Source organism: Giardia intestinalis, chromosome 4 (assembly GCF_000002435.2).
Source record: "Giardia intestinalis strain WB C6 chromosome 4, whole genome shotgun sequence".
Classification (NCBI taxonomy): domain Eukaryota; phylum Fornicata; order Diplomonadida; family Hexamitidae; genus Giardia; species Giardia duodenalis.
The window spans coordinates 2,680,159-2,697,342 of record NC_051859.1 but is presented as its reverse complement, the minus strand read 5'-3'; the positions used below and the strand labels follow the sequence as shown (position 1 = coordinate 2,697,342).

General features: G+C 49.8%; 12 protein-coding genes across 12 annotated transcripts; 6 read left to right on the top strand and 6 right to left on the bottom strand.

Moving 5' to 3' along the window:
• Window positions 1–18: 18 nt before the first annotated feature.
• Window positions 19–1,398, top strand: GL50803_0017569 (uncharacterized protein; the record flags this gene model as incomplete). Its single annotated transcript, XM_038045937.1, has 1 exon — window positions 19–1,398. One exon carries the CDS (start codon window positions 19–21, stop codon window positions 1,396–1,398), a length of 1,380 nt encoding a protein of 459 aa, XP_037902117.1.
• Window positions 1,399–1,428: 30 nt separating this feature from the next.
• On the bottom strand, window positions 1,429–3,078 carry GL50803_0011230 (uncharacterized protein; the record flags this gene model as incomplete). The annotated part of the gene is made up of 1 exon (XM_001704766.2): window positions 1,429–3,078. One exon carries the CDS (start codon window positions 3,076–3,078, stop codon window positions 1,429–1,431), a length of 1,650 nt encoding a protein of 549 aa, XP_001704818.2.
• Window positions 3,079–3,105: 27 nt separating this feature from the next.
• On the bottom strand, window positions 3,106–3,330 carry GL50803_0011231 (uncharacterized protein; the record flags this gene model as incomplete). Its single annotated transcript, XM_001704767.1, has 1 exon — window positions 3,106–3,330. The coding sequence occupies one exon, from the start codon at window positions 3,328–3,330 to the stop codon at window positions 3,106–3,108; it is 225 nt and encodes a 74-aa protein (XP_001704819.1).
• A 10-nt stretch (window positions 3,331–3,340) lies between these two features.
• GL50803_0017570 (Elongation factor 2) lies at window positions 3,341–6,037 on the bottom strand (the record flags this gene model as incomplete). The annotated part of the gene is made up of 1 exon (XM_001704768.1): window positions 3,341–6,037. The coding sequence occupies one exon, from the start codon at window positions 6,035–6,037 to the stop codon at window positions 3,341–3,343; it is 2,697 nt and encodes an 898-aa protein (XP_001704820.1).
• A 22-nt stretch (window positions 6,038–6,059) lies between these two features.
• On the bottom strand, window positions 6,060–6,824 carry GL50803_0015380 (Thymidylate kinase; the record flags this gene model as incomplete). The annotated part of the gene is made up of 1 exon (XM_001704770.1): window positions 6,060–6,824. One exon carries the CDS (start codon window positions 6,822–6,824, stop codon window positions 6,060–6,062), a length of 765 nt encoding a protein of 254 aa, XP_001704822.1.
• A 201-nt stretch (window positions 6,825–7,025) lies between these two features.
• GL50803_0011237 (uncharacterized protein) lies at window positions 7,026–8,312 on the top strand (the record flags this gene model as incomplete). The annotated part of the gene is made up of 1 exon (XM_001704771.1): window positions 7,026–8,312. The coding sequence occupies one exon, from the start codon at window positions 7,026–7,028 to the stop codon at window positions 8,310–8,312; it is 1,287 nt and encodes a 428-aa protein (XP_001704823.1).
• Window positions 8,313–8,799: 487 nt separating this feature from the next.
• GL50803_0017571 (uncharacterized protein) lies at window positions 8,800–11,880 on the top strand (the record flags this gene model as incomplete). The annotated part of the gene is made up of 1 exon (XM_001704773.1): window positions 8,800–11,880. The coding sequence occupies one exon, from the start codon at window positions 8,800–8,802 to the stop codon at window positions 11,878–11,880; it is 3,081 nt and encodes a 1,026-aa protein (XP_001704825.1).
• An 18-nt stretch (window positions 11,881–11,898) lies between these two features.
• Window positions 11,899–13,494, bottom strand: GL50803_0011244 (uncharacterized protein; the record flags this gene model as incomplete). The annotated part of the gene is made up of 1 exon (XM_038045655.1): window positions 11,899–13,494. The coding sequence occupies one exon, from the start codon at window positions 13,492–13,494 to the stop codon at window positions 11,899–11,901; it is 1,596 nt and encodes a 531-aa protein (XP_037902116.1).
• Window positions 13,495–13,575: 81 nt separating this feature from the next.
• GL50803_0011245 (uncharacterized protein) lies at window positions 13,576–14,610 on the top strand (the record flags this gene model as incomplete). Its single annotated transcript, XM_038045656.1, has 1 exon — window positions 13,576–14,610. The coding sequence occupies one exon, from the start codon at window positions 13,576–13,578 to the stop codon at window positions 14,608–14,610; it is 1,035 nt and encodes a 344-aa protein (XP_037902115.1).
• Window positions 14,611–15,039: 429 nt separating this feature from the next.
• On the top strand, window positions 15,040–15,621 carry GL50803_0011246 (DPCD family protein; the record flags this gene model as incomplete). The annotated part of the gene is made up of 1 exon (XM_001704775.1): window positions 15,040–15,621. The coding sequence occupies one exon, from the start codon at window positions 15,040–15,042 to the stop codon at window positions 15,619–15,621; it is 582 nt and encodes a 193-aa protein (XP_001704827.1).
• Window positions 15,622–15,675: 54 nt separating this feature from the next.
• On the bottom strand, window positions 15,676–16,269 carry GL50803_0011247 (Ribosomal protein L13a; the record flags this gene model as incomplete). The annotated part of the gene is made up of 1 exon (XM_001704777.1): window positions 15,676–16,269. The coding sequence occupies one exon, from the start codon at window positions 16,267–16,269 to the stop codon at window positions 15,676–15,678; it is 594 nt and encodes a 197-aa protein (XP_001704829.1).
• Window positions 16,270–16,373: 104 nt separating this feature from the next.
• GL50803_0011248 (uncharacterized protein) lies at window positions 16,374–17,174 on the top strand (the record flags this gene model as incomplete). Its single annotated transcript, XM_001704778.1, has 1 exon — window positions 16,374–17,174. One exon carries the CDS (start codon window positions 16,374–16,376, stop codon window positions 17,172–17,174), a length of 801 nt encoding a protein of 266 aa, XP_001704830.1.
• Window positions 17,175–17,184: the final 10 nt, after the last annotated feature.

Here is a 17,184-nt window from a genome sequence, read left to right as displayed (position 1 = left end):
AAAGTAAGAAGTAAATCCATGCAGGTTCTCTTTTCAAACGACCCAGAATGCCTAGTTACTCCGTTTGTGCGCGCTATTCTTTGTGCCAGTGAGATTATAGATGATGACCTGCAGTCCTGGCCTTTGCTCGAAGCAACAAGTACGCCTGCACAGAGAGCCTGGGTTCATGCTCTGTCAGAGGCGCCCACGGGTGAGGTGGATCTTGGGCTCATAGTTAAACTACTAAAGTCTGCGGGGCTTCCAGATATTGGAGTTACGACCAATTTCAATCAGTATTTGGAGCTGATTCTTCTGTCAATGCCGAAACTTTTAGTAGACAGATTTTTCAAGTGCACTCTTTCATGTACAGCGTGTGGATACGAGCATCTAAGCTTCTTCTTGTCTCTTCCTGGAGACGCCCTAGACGTCTCTTTTGCTGATGCAGCTAAGTGCCTCGCATGCAAGCAATGTCACCAGGCCTCTTTTAGTATCAAAGAGTCTCCTATCCTCATGATCTTCTACAACGCTGCGCGAGAGAAGCTGCGTGATGTCCCTGTTAGCTATTTGGATCTTGGAGTGGACTATGAGCTTCTATCAGTAGTCCACTCACGTACACACGGGAAGAAGCCAAAACACATCTTGCAGCAGTGGGTTCTAGATAGGAATAGTAACAGTGCCAATTCACTCGTGTACCAGTTTGGGCGAATTAGCAGCGGCGTGAAGGCCGTCCCGCACAAAGTTGTCCAATCTGCTCTTATGAGCGCTGGAGAGCCCACGTCGTCACAACATGGAATCCTAACATTTATTATCTATCTTAGCATGAACAGTGTTCCCATTCCCGAAAGAGCCAAGTATCTCAGTGCCACATCCTCTCTTGGATCACACCAAAGGTGCAAGTACGACACAATAGAAGCAAGCGCACTTCCATCTGCAGGCACAATTGGATTAATCTACAACGAAACAATATCCGAACCAGTTCGTCCCCAATCGGCGATGCAATCTTCTACAAGTGCCTTTCAACTAACAAAGAGCACGAAAAGCTATTTTGACTCTCAGCCGAAGGATGAGTACTCTTCGCAATTGCTTCCCAGTCGTACTATGCAAACAAATACTCTTTTGCCCACCATGAACGTCTATGACTTTTCTCAGCAGAAGCTAAACTCAACGTTCGAGACGGTCTTACTGCGAATAGATGAGTTAGAAAGAAAGGTAAACAGCAGCACAGCACATCGATCGCTTCAGTATACAACGAACATTTCAGCAGCCAGAAATCGGATAGTGGAGATAGCAGGCCTGCGAATAGAACTATGGCTCCTAATAACACTTTCTGTGATGGGGTTCCTCATACTTCTAACCTTTATTCTAGCGTGCATAGGGATAACAACACCCAAAGCAACTCAAACTGCGCCTCAGGCTTAACGGAAGGATCTGCACAACTAATTGTTATCCCTAGCTGTCGTTCATAAATTCGTTAGAATCTTGCCCAGCATCATCAGGGTGTATTTTACCCCCATCGTTCTTCGACCTATTGAATAGTCTCTTGCATGCATCTACCCTAGCAGTCCTTCTCAAGTCTGTGACCCAGTTCAGGACCTCTCCAACAGCGTCACCTAGCACGTCCTTAATTAGAATAGTCGCCCCTGTTAAGGTTGTCGACACGGAGCACGCGGATGGTCCGTTTGTGAATAGCTCTGAGTGACACTTAACTGTGTACCGCTCTTTTAGATCCTGGATTTGGCCATCTGTAAACAGACTCGACTGGAGAATGTACTTATCCTGGTTGTAGTAGGTTGCAAACACTGCGCACTCGGCAGCCTGGAACTGTTGGATTTCGATGCCCATGAATTGGGGCATCTCTGTGCGAACTGACTTTTGTATGTTGCGAACAATGACTGCTATTGACTCATCGCTTTCCACTTTACATGGACAGCAGACGGTAATGGAGAGAAATCCACGTCTTAAATGGCACCCTTCCCCGACACGAACAACTGCAATATGACTAGAAAGAAGGCAACTGAAGTTAACGGGCATGTGACCGTTGCTTGCAGCAGAGTTCTCTGATCCCGTTGGAGCAATGTGAGTACAAAAATAGGAAGCGAATGTGCCATCAATGTCTCGCAAAATGAAGACTACTTGAATCACAGGCATGGTGAGAGAGGTGTCAGCGATATATATCACAGTTGGGGATACCTCAATAGCATCCCCCGTTATTGGTGTAATCTGGATCCCATTGGGATACACCTTAGCTGAGCATCTGGAAATTCCCAATCCTCCGTGACAGAAGAGAACTCTAACAAATGATTGGGGTATATCTGAGAATCCATATTCTAATACACATCGAGAGCGATGGCCACTGAGTGATTGATACAAGCATACTACTCCTTTCAGTAGGTCGGTAAATGTCAGATTGGCCAGCGACTCCATGGCAACACAGAGAAGCTGTGAAAAGAAGATCTGGGGAACCTTAAAATACTCACCTACAGCCAAAATTTGCACGTTATCTTCTTCAAATTGCTTGAGAATAGTTACTTCATTAGGCATCGCCAAATAGTTAACATCTGCGTCCTCTCGATCTGTGAATTCAATATACGATAAGTGAAAAGCCTTAATATACTGTTCCATCGCCTTCAGAAAGCGAATAATATTTCGCCGTTGAGTGATTGTGTATGTCTCGGACCTCATCAAGGAGGCTATTGAATTGGCAGCGTGCAAAACCTGACCATTGCACAATGAGAGAGGCTCTTCCAGAAAGATAAAGCGGTAGTACTCGCTCATGTTAGCTACACTTGACATCAGGATCAAAGAAGAGTTCAAGGGCAGTACTTCTGTCATGCATTCATAGCTCAGTGGCGCCAGCATATTCTGTTCGGCTTCGGTCCACGAAAGCTCAGCGAAGACAACAGAGAGGCCAGCGGGGAGAGCATCGGAAGCACTGGTCTCTGTACCGCTGCAGCCACAAAGAACACTGATAGGAACTCCTATCCAAGGGGCGCCCAATTCGTGGCATGCCCCAACAACGCTGCACTTGATCCCTCGCTGCTGAAGAATCGCCGCTGCTATGCATTGCTCTGCAGTCCCACCAACAAACAATACCGACATTTTCATTTACCGCAGCCTACCTACGAGTCACCCGTCTCTCTTATTTAGAAGAGCTGATGTCCCGGCGTATACCGCACTCATCTCTTTAAGTATCTCATCCTGACGAGCAGCGATGGCGCTCAGAGTAGCGTTTAGGTCAGAAATGATCTTAACAGCAGCCGCCACCTCGTCTTCCCGGCGACTAACCTCCCGGACGGTCGCACGCGCCTCCACCAGCTGGGCCTCATAGCTTACCCGGACCTTTTCGTCCATTTATATTTACTCAAAGCTTGTCCTCATACTCGGAAACGTCTGGAACAACCTCCTTCATGCCCTTGCGCTTACGGATGGAGAGCATGATGCCTTGCGCCTGGCTGCCCGTCTGCAGGGGAGACGACGGGATGAGGGCGTAGTGCGAGAAGACACACTGAGGGAACGCCTGGCCGGACGTCGCAGCACGAAGGTCTGCGTCGAAGCCAAAGGACTCTGCGACAGGTAGGTGCGCCTTGACCTCTGTAAGCGGCTGGCCCTCACGAGGCTCTTCAGAGATGACCACCCCACGGCGCTTGCTCATCGTGGAGTAGATGCCGCCCATGCAGCCCTCAGGAGCGAGGATGTCAACAAGGTAGAACGGCTCCATGAGCATCGGGCTGGCGTAGAGGCAGGCAGCATAGAGACCTCTGCGCGTCGCTGGTGTGAGCTGGCCCGCGCCACGATGGATGGCGTCCGCGTGGAACGTGGCGTCACGGAGCTTGAAGCAGGTTCCGACAAGCTCCTCGCCGGCGAGAACGCCGTTCCTGCAGACGATCTGGAACCCAGAGACGATGTGCTCCTTGGACTCCTTGACGTACTGGACACCCTTTGTGGCTTCGAGGATGAGGTTGGTCATGTGGCCGGAGCTGGCGCCCACGGGGCCAAAGGACCAGATCTGCTTCGCCTCGTCGGAATCCCAGCCGTACTTGTCCGTCAGAATACGCGCACGCACCTTCGAATCCTGCTCGCTCGTAATCTCGCCGTCCTTGATGGCCTCAATGACCTCTTCGGAGATGGGCTCGGCCTCAAAGTAGAGCCTGTTGTGCTTGTTCGCACTCTTTGCCATGACGACTTTCGTCGACTTCTCCGTGACAGTCTCGCGATACGAGACAACTGGATCCGAGACGCGGATGTCCATCCCGCCGCAGAAGTCCTCCCTGAGGTCCTTGAGGCAGATCTCAAGATGCAGCTCACCTGCACCCGCGATGATGTTCTGGTTCTCATCCTTGTCACAGATGCACATGACGCACGGGTCGGACTTGTCGAGACGCTTCATGCCTTCGAGAAGCTTAGGGAGATCCTTCGGGTTTGCGGGTTCAACAGCCACGCGGACGACGGGGGAAACAGAGAACTTCATCGGCTTGATCGAGTGGGCTTGCTCATAGGTGGAGATGGTTCCGGACTTGACGAGATACTGATCTATGCCGACCAGCCCAACCGTGTTGCCGCAAGGAACGTCGTCAATCTGCTCAATCCTGGAGCCCATCATAAGGATGGTCCTCTGGATGTTCTTGATGAAAAGCTCATCCTTCTTACTCGTACCAGGGTGGTACTCTGGCCCCATGATGTGGACCTTCTGGCCTGTCTGGACCACACCCGAGAAGACACGACCGAAAGCGAAGAAACGGGACTTGTCCACGGTTGGAACCATCTTCGATACGTAAAGCATGAGCGGGCCGTTAGGATCACAGTTCCTGATGGCTTCAGCAGCAGGGTCGTCCAGAGGGCCGGTGTAGAGCGTGTCAACACGGTACTGCTGAGCCTTCTTCGGAGATGGAAGGTGAACGATGATCATCTCAAGGAGCGCGTCCGCAGCAGGGAGGAACTTCTGCATGACGGCCTTGAGGAGGCGCTTGCCAGTCATGTCCTCCTCATCGGGTGTGAGCGTGACGTTGAGCTGCTTGAGCATCTTAGTATACTTCTTCTTCTGCTCAGTCATGACGGCATCGAATAGCTGGAGGATTGGGTCCATGACATAAATGGCGAAGCCTCGCTGGTTCTTCTCACCATTGTCGCCCTGGCTCTTGCCGGTCCACTTGCCCGTCTTCTCGTTGAGGAAGCGATTTCCCCAGAGATTCTTCATCCATGTCGAGAGCTCGCCACCGAACTTCTTCGTGTAGATTCGCGCAAAGTGTGTGACTGTGAAGCCCCAACCGTGAAGCCCGGACCCGAAGGCGACGTTTCCGCGCGACGGATCAACACACAGATCTGTACGGTTGCCGAAGATCTTCTTGTACTTCTTCTCATTGAAGAGGGTCTTGTCCTGATATGTAGCTATGAGCTGATTGACCTCGCCGATGGTCTTCTCGAACATGAGGAAGGCATCCTCGCCGGAAAGCTTGAGCTCCATGATGACACGGTCGACTTTGTTGAGCATGAGGCACGGGATGACACGCTCGGACAAGGCCTGTCTCAGAACAGTTTCCGTCTGGACGCAAACACCCTCGGCACAGTCTACAACGACCAGCGCGCCGTCCGTGACACGGAGGGCGGCCGTGACCTCAGACGAGAAGTCTACATGCCCCGGAGAGTCGATGAGGTTGATCAGATAACCGCCGGATTCTGCGGTGGCAATCGCGTCTTCCTCATCCTTCTTCTTATCCTTCTTGTCTGCCTTGACATCCTCGACATTCTCTCCCGCCTTGGCCACCTTCTCTGCGGCCTTCTTCGCGGCTTCCTCCATCACAACCTTGTTCTCATCCGTCCACTCATAGTAGAGGGAGACGCCTGTAGACTTGATTGTGATGCAGCGGTCCTTCTCATCCTGGCGTGTATCTGTGAAACGCGTGTTCCCTGCTGAGCCCATGGAGATGATTCCGGCGTGTGCGATGAGAGAGTCTGTCAGTGTCGACTTTCCGTGATCGACATGAGCAATGACCGACATGTTGCGGATGCGGTCCTGGTGATCCATGCATTCGCGGATCTGCTCCGTCGTAAAGTGGGGCATATGTCGTAGGGAGTATTTTATTCTAACACAAATTCAATTCTAAATGAAATAAGTCTCTGCATAGGGTGTGCCGGACCCTCTTCTTACGCTCAAGAATGGCCTGTAGGATCTGCTTGGGAGCCTCGGAGATGTCTTCGGGACGGATGGTGAGCAAAGTAGTACGATCTTCCTCATCCTGGGACCCATTTTGAGAATTGCGAAGAAGCTCCCAAAGTGTTTGGAAAGCAGTATAGACCTTTACTTGGAAGTCCTGTGTTTCGTAACGTTCCTTTCCAAAGCCAGTTCGCACTGCAACGGCACTTGCATCGACGTCAAGAAAGATTACTAAATCTGGTCGTAGAAGGCCTTTGTCTGCCTCCATACATCTACGCATATCATGCCCCTTAGCAGCCGTGTATGCTACACCGCTATAGGCATAACGACTGCAGATTACCGTTGTTCCAGCCAGCAATGTATTGCATAGCACTTCTTCGAGTTCTTTTCTGTTTTCAGCGTATAGCCTGTGACAGTCCCAGTCACTGAGATCGAGCTCTCGTTGCAAAAAGCGGTCCAAGACGGCACCGGATTTGGTTGTGCGGTCTGGGAACGCTTGTACCACGACAGACTCCCCGGCCTGCCTTAGTAGAGCTACTACTTGCCCAATCATTGTGTCCTTTCCAGCTCTATCAAGACCTTCTATGACGACAAAAAGACCACGGGTGACATTGTCTCCTTTCCTTCTTCCCTCTGGATATTCAGAACCTTGCAAATTGCTGGGCTGACAATTGGTGCTTCTGTGCGTGCTCATACCGTATCTAGTTCTGGTGCTTGCACGAGGGTGAGATTATTTTGGTCTGCAAATTCACGGTAGTGCGTAAATTTTACTTGTAGATATTATAGATCCCCATCTTTTGGCTAACATCTAGAACTCTCTGCAGAACTACGGCGTTCCAGCGATGGACGCCGAATTCCCCATGAAGATTTTAGGACAAAAATTACCTTCATATAAATGCATCAGTCCGCTTACTTGACCAGATCCGATTACAATGCTGAGCTAGAGGCCCCCTGCAACGACCTATCTGATCGGATAGTGCTGACAAAAGGTGAAATAGAGCAAGGTGTGACTTATGCGCAAGAAGAGCGGAAGGCATTAGGAGCCTTTTCTCGCCGGCCAGCGCCAGAGTACTACGGTATTTATCCTTCTTATAAAGAGGAGAAGCTGATTGAGCAGGCCCACAAGGTTCCGAGGGCCGGGGTGATTGTTCGGGACCCTGCACTTGATGATTCTAAGATACAGGTGGACACCACAGTTAAGAGCCACGATTTCCTTTTGCCAGATTCTACTGATCAACCGCCTGTTAAGACACTCACTGAATTAAAGGAGCAGCGCGCCAAACGCTATCAAGTTGAAGCCGACAAGACCATCGCGGAGACCTCAAAGTACTTCAAGCAGCGCCATCAGAAATACACTCAATATCAGGATAGGATTATCGCACAAGCCAATCTCAGTAGCTCTGAGGGCCGAGAGCCTATGACTCAACGGGCATTGATGCTTGCTCGTCGTCGCGAGCTTATAGAGGAGACAAAGCAAGCATGCGATCACAAATTTACTGTGCAGAAGGATCTGGACAGACCACCATGGGAGCTTGATAATGCCTCCGAGGTCCCCTTCATCAATCCACAAGACACAACCTGGAAGCCTTACCATGATCGTGGCAGACTGTATGAAGAGGTGCTTAAGAATTCCAAAACGCGACTACTCTATGAGAACTACAGGGAGGCCCTGGCTCGCGCACCTTTGTGCCAAGCTTCTAGCGAGGGTGACGTTTTGATTCCGGTGCCTTTCCAGCTTGCAGACCAGCCTCCTGGTAGCATAGAGTCTCTCGCACGGAAGGAACGGCGTGCCAAGAGTGACAGCAAGCTGCTTCCATCTATTGTACGCGAGCCCTTTCCAGAGAGTAGACGCCCAGAGGTGTACCGACCAATACACAGTGTTTTCTCTAAAATGCGGGCACAGGAGCTTAGCCAGAAGAGCTTTTTAGAGTCTGTTAAGATTACGGAGACGCCTGAAGACTACGCTCCTATGTACTCCTCCTTTACGAAGGATAACTACTATCGCGAGCCAATGCTCCCTCAGATACGCAATAACGCGAAACCTCCCGCCACCAACGTCATTAACCAGCGGCGAGGACGCCATATAGTTGTTTTGCAGGAATCCACAGGGCAGCTCAGTGCCACCCCAGAAAACATAGGAACAGCGAGACTTCTCACTGCCCCTCCAGTGCTTTTCGAGTAACAGCTCCGTGGGACTAAGGGCTAGCTTGTGCACTAAGCTGCCCCTAACCAATCTCGTCTTTATTATATTAAAAATTACATCATCGATTTTGACTTATATTCAGCAACAAATCTACACTCTTAATTTTTGTTCTTAAGGAGGCTGCTGTCCATCAGTGATCAAAGTGTCAAGATTGGTCAACACCATCTCTAGCTCCGGTAGATACGCTTTAGAAGGTTTGGTTATGTTTTGACTTGACAGTGTACTATCTGAAGTAAATAGGGACAACCCCCTATTTTCTCTGGCGCCGGTTCTCATTCTGGATGTGCCGTTGGGGGCCTATCAGACGAATACCTGGATAGCCACATAATAGGCAATCATCTAGTAAATAAGGTATGCCTCTCGAGGGAATCCTATCAAGATAGACCGTTGTATCGTGCTGTCCGGACGTTTCTACGACAAGTGAGACAAATTTAACTATAAAGATCCGCCAAAAAAATACCCCACCATGTCTAGTTTCAAGCAGATCAACCCTGCGGATAAGATTACCGATCCGCCGACTTCCCCGCGGTCCATTGTGGCCATGAACAGGTGTGGGATAACGCCACCAGACATACTTTACGTTTCTCGCGAAGAACTAAAGCATCGCATTGCATACAAGAATCTAACGGATAAGGAGTTTGTCATCTACTACGATAACTATGAGGCAATGCGGAAAGAGGCTCTGAGCCAAGCTATAGCCGAGTACCAGCTAATTTTAGAGCAAGGAATTTCGAAGGCCGAGGCTGCGCTTTACCCCCACTTGCGCTTTCCAAACGTTACTTCAGCTCCATCTACACCGCGAGGGGGGCTTTTGCAGACATCCACGCATAACCCGGACGAGCTCAAGGCCAAAATCATTGAACGTCATATTAAGGAAGTGGAGCTCAATCTCCGACAGCGCATTGCTAAGGAAGCACAACAACAGCTTCAACTTGAGGCTGCACAAGAGCATCGCCTGAAGGCCCAGGAGATTGAAAATAGAATGACTGCTAAGTATGAGGACGAGGCCATTAAGTACATTCTTCAGGAGCAGCACCGCCTTGAGATCTTTAGTAGCTTTCAGCGCCAGCAGGAGGAATGCAGGAAACGCTCATATGCAAAGACTATCCAGGAAATGCATGCACATGATGCTCTGCTCCAGCGTCGTCAGCGTTATCTCGACGACCAATCTGTCCGCTCCAAGACGCGCTCGGTTCCTCGAGAGGAGTTCTTGTATCAACTGGCCCAAGAGCGCAAGGCAGAAGACCGGGCACGCGAGCTTGAGTTCAAGGAGCGACAACTTATTCGAGAACAAAGGAGCCAGCGTGCACAAGAAAAGAAGCGGCAGGAAGTGGAGAGACTTCAGCAGTCTTTGCGCGAAAATCAGCTGCGGCACACAAAAGTGTTCAACGAGTATTGGGAAGACGTTGCTCGTTCCAAATCAGTGGATCATGCGCTAAGGGAGAACCGTCGTCTGGCAGGTGCTAAGCGCGCATCTACAGAAAAATTGAAGGAGAACGCCGAACGGATCAGCGAAACCAGTCAGCGCATAGAAGTAACGCTGAAGAATTTCGGAAAGATATATCGTAATAAGCAAGATGCAAAGGCGCGCAAACTTGAAGAAGAGGAGCTTCGCTCTAGCAGACACATCCTTGAGACGTCTGTTAATGCGCGTCAACGAGCCTTAGAGGACGAACTGCTGAAGGATCTACGGACAAAGAGGGCGGAGATGCATCTTCGGAGGGTTCAGTACGAGAAAGAAAATGTGCTCTCGAATAAGGAGTTCAAGGCGATAAATTCCATCAGAGCTCTGAACATGACAAAGGAGAAGGAAGAGGAGCTTATGGCCCTTTCAAACAAACTCCACACTCAAAGGCATATACTAAAAGGTAGCCAAACAATTCGTGATGATGGCTATTTGGACATTCCAGATGATCTTAGAAAACTGGCGCCGCCTGAGAGTATTCTTAAGTGCCACTATATGGACGAGGCCATTGACATGCTCAAGGGAGAAGAAAGCTTTAAGCGCACCCTTCGGATGGTGCCCGTTTCAGAATCGTATGCTTCAGTCTATAAATCGATAGATACCGAGCCTCGTAAAAAGAAGCCAACTAAGAGTCAGCATGTTGCCCGCCACAACAGTATCAGTGATTTCAGCATGGACACGCCAGACAGTGGGCGCCCGTACTATCAGGTGAAAAACTCGCGCCCACTAAGGTCTAGCTCCAACGGTGATGGGCTTCTCGTTGAAAGAAGGTCTAAGAGCTTAACAAGGCCGCGGACAGCATCACGAAGTGGTCCTGCAGCACTAGATAGTTCCCGGACCGATTCCACTCCTGGTTCGTCCTACTTGGGAGGCCATCATAGTGGAGCTCAAGTAGCATCTGTACCCCTTCGACCCGGTGACGCTTCACGACCAAAGAAGGCAGCAAAACGTGGCTCGTCCAAGTCGAAAGTCTCCCACAACTCTATGCGCTCTGCATCTGACTCCACCATTGAAACGCCTCAGTGGAGCGATTCGGTATCTAGCAACATCAGCTCCACAAAGAAAAAAGCCACCCGCCTCCGAAGTGATGACGCTAATTTGTCGGTCAGCTTGCCTCTCCCTGCATTGAAGGGCCCCGGGTCAGGGTTGATTGAAGAAGAGAAGAAGCGCAATGCTACTGTGCGGCAATCAAAGAAAGAAAGACCGAGAGATAGTCAGCGAAATAAATCTAAGACAGACACCGAAGCTGCACAGGATAGCCTTCTGCGGAATCAATCCCTGGAGATAGTCCGCCAACTGAGTCAATTAACAAAACTTAACAAGCCAGCTATCAGTAACTTTCCACCACCAGATGAGCGTCGCGAGTTGCTTGGCAAGCTAACAGGTGCCACTCAGGAACCCGACTATGATACTGAGAATAGAACACAGCAGATATACGCTAGCCTCTCCATCCGTGCAAACGAGGCGGGTATGGATCCGAAACAGTTTGAGCAAGACGTGTTACCAGAGCACACCCAGACACGGCACCTGTTTGCTTCACTGGGCAAGTCTAGCACGCCTAACGATCACATGGATGGTGATCTAATTCTCACCACATTTTCCAAAGCTACGCCTGAAGCAACGCAGATCAACGATGACACACCCAAATACTTTGCGCCCGGAAGCATGACCCTCATGCAAGAAAGTGCACCGCCAAGCCGCAACATTGGGGATGGCAGCACCAAGGACTATGTGGCCACTCTTGAGTATCCTAATGTAAAGGGGAACGACGGACTTCGTCCAGCCGAGCTGTCCACATACTCGATTGTCCTGCCTCCCGTGTCCGCAGGCGCAGGGATTCCTCGGGTGGCTCAGGAGCCACAATCCCCTCAGCGCGTTGTCAATTTTGGGATAGATGTCACGGCAAGTGATCTAAAAATAAGTTCATTGGAAAAGGTTCCAGATACAAGTGAGCCGGCATTTATCGACGACAGCTTGCCGGCCGAAGAAGCTGCCACAGCCCCGAATACACGCGAATCCATAGGATACTTTGTCTCCAGCAGCGCAAATGTCCATGGTGACAACACAGATGAGGAAAATTAAAGACAAGTTAACTACCATCTAGTCCTTAGACGAGGGCGAAAGATCAATGGAAGCCTCGCTTATTTCTCGTATCGAAGATCCATCCTCAACGCTTTCCCTACGAATGGCGATCGGTTCTAATGTTGTGCGAATGTAGTTTGCGATCCTGTCGCCCAGGCCCCCGTCCGGTCTTTCTAAAGATTGGTCGGTGACCGCAAAGCTGGTGAAATGCTGATTTCCTTGTTGAATAGGAGGCGCTTGATAAATAAATGGGCTAGCCTTAGATATTACAGGAGATGACTCTCTACCTATGGTCCCAGGGAGATTCTGTTTGCCTGGAGCTGGATGTAAATATCCGGTGCTTGTCTGTCTCTTATCGGACTGTACGCTTGGGTAAGGATGGCGTCTGGATCTCGACTTGCTTTGTACAGTCTTGGGTGTGTGTATGGTGCCCCGACGAGGCCCTTCAGATCGGCTTGCTTCTTTGGAGGCGTTTCTTTTACACAGCCCAGAAATATAATGCTCAGTATCCTCGCCGTTTTCACTTGTCAGTGATTCAATCTCATCTCTAGCGTCAAACGAGCTATCTGCATCGAAGGCTCGGGCAGGGCGCAGATGGACTAAGTCTGCCAGGTCATTGTATATTCCATTAACTAGATGCGGTATCTTTGTCGCACGCTTGATATCCATCCCCCTGAACTTACTGAAGATGCCATACATCGCCACATACGCAGCTGTTTCGTCGTCATCACAACACTGGTCCATGCGCATATCGATCAACATTTTCTTTCGCCGTTTTAACTGGTTACTGTGTACATCTCCTGATCCGTACAATCTAGTGTCATCTGTTTTGGGTCGTAGTTGGTACTGAGTGTTGTCGCATTGCCCAATGAATGACTGCGTATTGGATGTAATAGAGTGTATTTGCTTGTGCTCCATGGTAGTCTTGTCTTTGTAGTTGAGTAGCGGTTGATGATAGCTGGCGTACTCTGCAAAGTAAATCTCATCTTGGTTGCAATACTTCTGTTTCATGGCCTCCAGGGAGCGTATCCGAAGCTCGTGTGCAATGTCATCTCGCAGATACTCATGAGCATCAAATTCTGGGTCGTATGTCATGGTCTGGAGTGCTGACTCAAGGCGTGCTCTATGAACGTGCCTTTTAAATACCCTCATGGCATTGTTGTACTTCCTCCGCTGCTCGAGGGCTTCCATACTAGTGCCTTGGCAGGTTATCGGTAGCATGCCCTTTGGGATTTTTGCCGGACCTTGAGGTGATGGGGATGATAGGCGACGCTTTCCAGTGGTAGATCTGGGAGCGGCAGATGTAATACGGTATGCCGGGATACCTAAAACTGAGGTGTATGGGGTGATCTTGCCTTCATATGTGGCGTTGTTAGGGGTATGGTAGGTAAATAAAGGGGCGCGCCGAAAATAGTTTATCGGACTGTTCGCCTTTTCGTATAACAACCTGCCACTCTGAACCAAGCTTTTGTCAGCATCGAGTCTGAGCGGCATTTTCTCTGCTGCCTGTCGCAGGACATGGACTATTTGACAGGTCGGTGTAGTGACGTTCACTGTTTTGTGCAGACTTACAAGACCCTTCCCCCATTGCTCTTTGTGACCGGGAGGCTTCATTTTTGCAGAGGACCAGGTCTATCCTAAAAGTCTTGGCACTCAGAAGATTTAAAGTTAGAGACAATCTACTCGTATATCCATATGTCTCTTCTCATGCCTCCACCTCTTAAGCGATTATTGATGCCTTCGAACACTACTAGGACACCTGTAACTGACCCTCAACTGCAGCCAACGGCTGATCCCGTAACTGGCCCATCTTTGTCACCGCTAATACAAGATGGTGTTCTGCTTGTCAATGACAAGTTCAGCACCAAATACGAAATGTCCGAGGTGCTGTGTAAAGATGTGCATACCATTTTAGTAGAGGAACTTACCAGTAACGAGATAGAAGGCGGAAAGAAGATTCTTTGGATACTCGGCTCAGCCGTCCATGCTAACACAGTCAAGAAGCTAATTGTCAGAAATAGCCCTCGCCTCCTGTTCTATCCGTTCTTCGCACTTTCATATGAGCTTCAACATATTGAAAGTTTACTGCTTCACGACGTACAACTTAACATACCGGAAAACCTAATACTCTCATACATTGATCACACGTTTCCAAATCTGCGCAGGCTATCTCTTAAGCTCACAACGGCGTCTTCTCGCCAGTTTCCGATTGACCTCATTAAGGGGGCAAGTCTCTTTCATAAACTTGGAATGCTGAGCACGTGTACCACCCCTGCTATTGTACTTTCAAAGCTACAATTGTTAGAGATTGATGACTGTCACTGGATCTCTTCGCAACTCTTATTTTCTATTGCTGATTGCTTCCCTCTGCTGAAAGAACTCCACTTCTCTCACTGCTCCATGCCACAATCGGAGAGTCTTCTTGGAAGCCAAGATGCCCGCGACACGGGGATTTGCAGTCTATCTATTATGAAGCTTGATGTGCTGGAGATCTCGCTCTCTCTCTACAACATTGAAGATTTGGATGCGCTAGCGTTAATACCTCGACTCACACTTAAGATTAATGGAAATGCTCGTATCAGCGGTGTAGGTCCAGACACGGTGGCGCAGCTACTAGCTGCTCCCGTTACAGACCATCCCGATTCAGACGCTAGTTGTTATGTGGAAAGAGCAAAGGAATCCCTGAGAAAGCTCGACAGTATGCATACTCTGATGTTAGTCGATATCTGAGTTAACGTCTGTCCCTAAAGGGTAGGGTTTAGCTGCAATATTTGAAAGCTCCCTTGTCATGTGCCCGCATAGTGAGTTTAAATGGGCTTCAATCTGTTGTTTGGCCTATCGAAAGCCTTACACTCTTCTGGTCTGGTACGCTGCATCTCATCAATCTGACATATATTAAAGTAGTGCCTTTATGGATCTCATTCAAAGTTAATCCTGGATCTGTCACAGCTCGATAACCCGATCAATTGAACCTTTTTAGCCAGTGCACTTAAGCGCTTTTAAGTGCTAGTTTGCATCACTCAAAAAGCAGCATGGGCAATACCTTGTGCAGACCATTAGTGTATTAACAGAGTCGTCGTGATCTACAACGAAATTTCGGCGTGCCGCCGAGAGACGTTCGCATTACCTGCCTTTTTAATAAAGCGTAGAAAGCTGTAGATGTCCCTAATTCCGGGAGGAAAGAAGACAGCTGTAAATCAGAACAACGTATGCCGCATACATACAGTCTTCGAGGATGGCTCTGAATGCATTGAAGAATTTGCGGCAGATACCCAACTTCTTCTTCTCCGAAAGTGGCGGCGCAGAACGAACTTGGGCCGCGAGATGTCATGGGAGATAGAGGTTGGAGAGGTTGCTGAAGCTAGTTCAACAGAGGTGGTTGCTGGGATGTACGCTTCCAAGTCTACTCCAACGGTTTCTAGACTAGACAGTGAGACGGCATTTGTCTTTAAGATAACGAATCTACCTGGCCCAGAGAGTAACTATTTTCTCACAGTAGAAAATGATGAGCTCCTGCTAAAAACACAGAACAAGAAGTACTTCAAGCGTCTGGTTATTCAAGACTTACGCCGTGCCAAGTTGCCTCACCTGGCCAATCTCGCCAAGCTGAAGCTCCAGAACAACACCCTCATCATAGCATACACAAAACCTCCAGACATCCGCAGCGCAGAGAAAGCCGCTGCCGAAGCTCGCCGCACGAGCCTCAAGAAGGACGGCGACGTCCAGTGCCCTTCCCAATGACGTGCAAAGAAGACACACCTGGGGCTGTTTACTGCTTGTAAATGCTTAGCATGCCTAGTAACCATACTTGGCGAGCTCCGCATTGATCCTCTGGAGCTCGGCGTCCTTCTCGGCTGCCTCAGCGATCTTCTTGTCAATTTGGATCTTGTCCTGGTACCACTTGTCGCACTCTTCCAGCCTCCTCTTCTCGTACCTCTCTACGTCTGCTGCGTGCTGCCAGCCGATCTCATGGGCCACTCGGCCGACCTCACACCTTCTGCGCTCAGGCCTCAAGCAAAGGTACGCCATCGCTGACGGGCAGACCACGCGCTTGTACCTCGCACAGCAGGGAGGGATCCCGTCGTAGACACGGAGGCGGCTCATGGCGTCGCTGCCACGAACCGTCTTGTACGGAATCATGCCCCTAATCGTTCTGCGCACAATCTCGGCGGGCGCGCGAAAGTGGAAGGGGCCACGGAGATGGTTGAAGTTTGTGCGCTTGTGCATCTTCTTGAGGTAGTGTGCCTTGACATCTCGGAACGCACCGCTAATGATCGCCTTCTCGCAGCGGACGAGGGCAACCTCGTGCCCGTGCAAAAGCTCCTTAGCAACAATGGCGGAAAGGCGCCCCAGGATGTGCCCCTTGCAGTCGATAACGATTCGCGACATGGCTCGTCCGTGAGCAAACAGATTTGCGCTAAATCCAATTTAAAGTTCTTAGTATTTTATTAGAATATTCTATCTCAAACCTGAGGTAACATTTACAGAAGATAATGAACCTGCTCCAGCCCCCCACAGAGGGGATCTTTGCACACCTTGGGCTTCTCTTCACGCCAAGCTTTGAGTCAGTTGTCCTAGATCGGCGGCAGGAGGCTCCACGTCGGGGTAAAGACCCAGATGCGCCAGAGAACGAAGAAGCTGCAAAGGTTGAAAAGTTGCAGAAGTTGCTGACCAAGCAGGTCATAGACATAGCCGAAATGCAAAGTCATAGTAGACTGGAGGAAAAGGATGCTCTCAGCCGTGCAAAGCGCCGCCAGGAAGTCAATATCAAGAGGGCAGAACTCATAAAGGAGAAATTCAAGCATGTGCACTCATTCCAGGTGCCAAAGACTCAGGATCGAGTGGCGGGCGCTCTCAATGCCGACCCGTCCAATAATAGTGCTGCCTCGCCAGGCCGGATTGAGATGGACTTCAAGGACGCTCAGTCTCTCGAGGAGCTTGAGGCGAGGATCCGCGATAAGCTAAAGGCTATGCTTATGCGTTGGTTCTCTACCAAGCTTGCACAGCCAGAGACCTCAAATGCAGAGCTTCTAGCAGAGATATTTGCTCCCACCATGGCCGCACATGTTCATGAGCAAAATAAAAAATACATTATGATCAACGATACCACGGAGGTATCCGAGTTTAGGTTCGGCAGTGCTGAGTATATTGAAGAGCTGCGCAGGCAGCTGACACGCGTATTTGATGGTAAAAGGGCGCTAGGGCCTGAGTACCGTGCTAAGAAGATCATCCAGTTTTCTAAGGCCACTCTGCAGCAGCTTAAGCTTGCTCCTGCTGGCCATGAATGGGAGTAACCGCTGAATA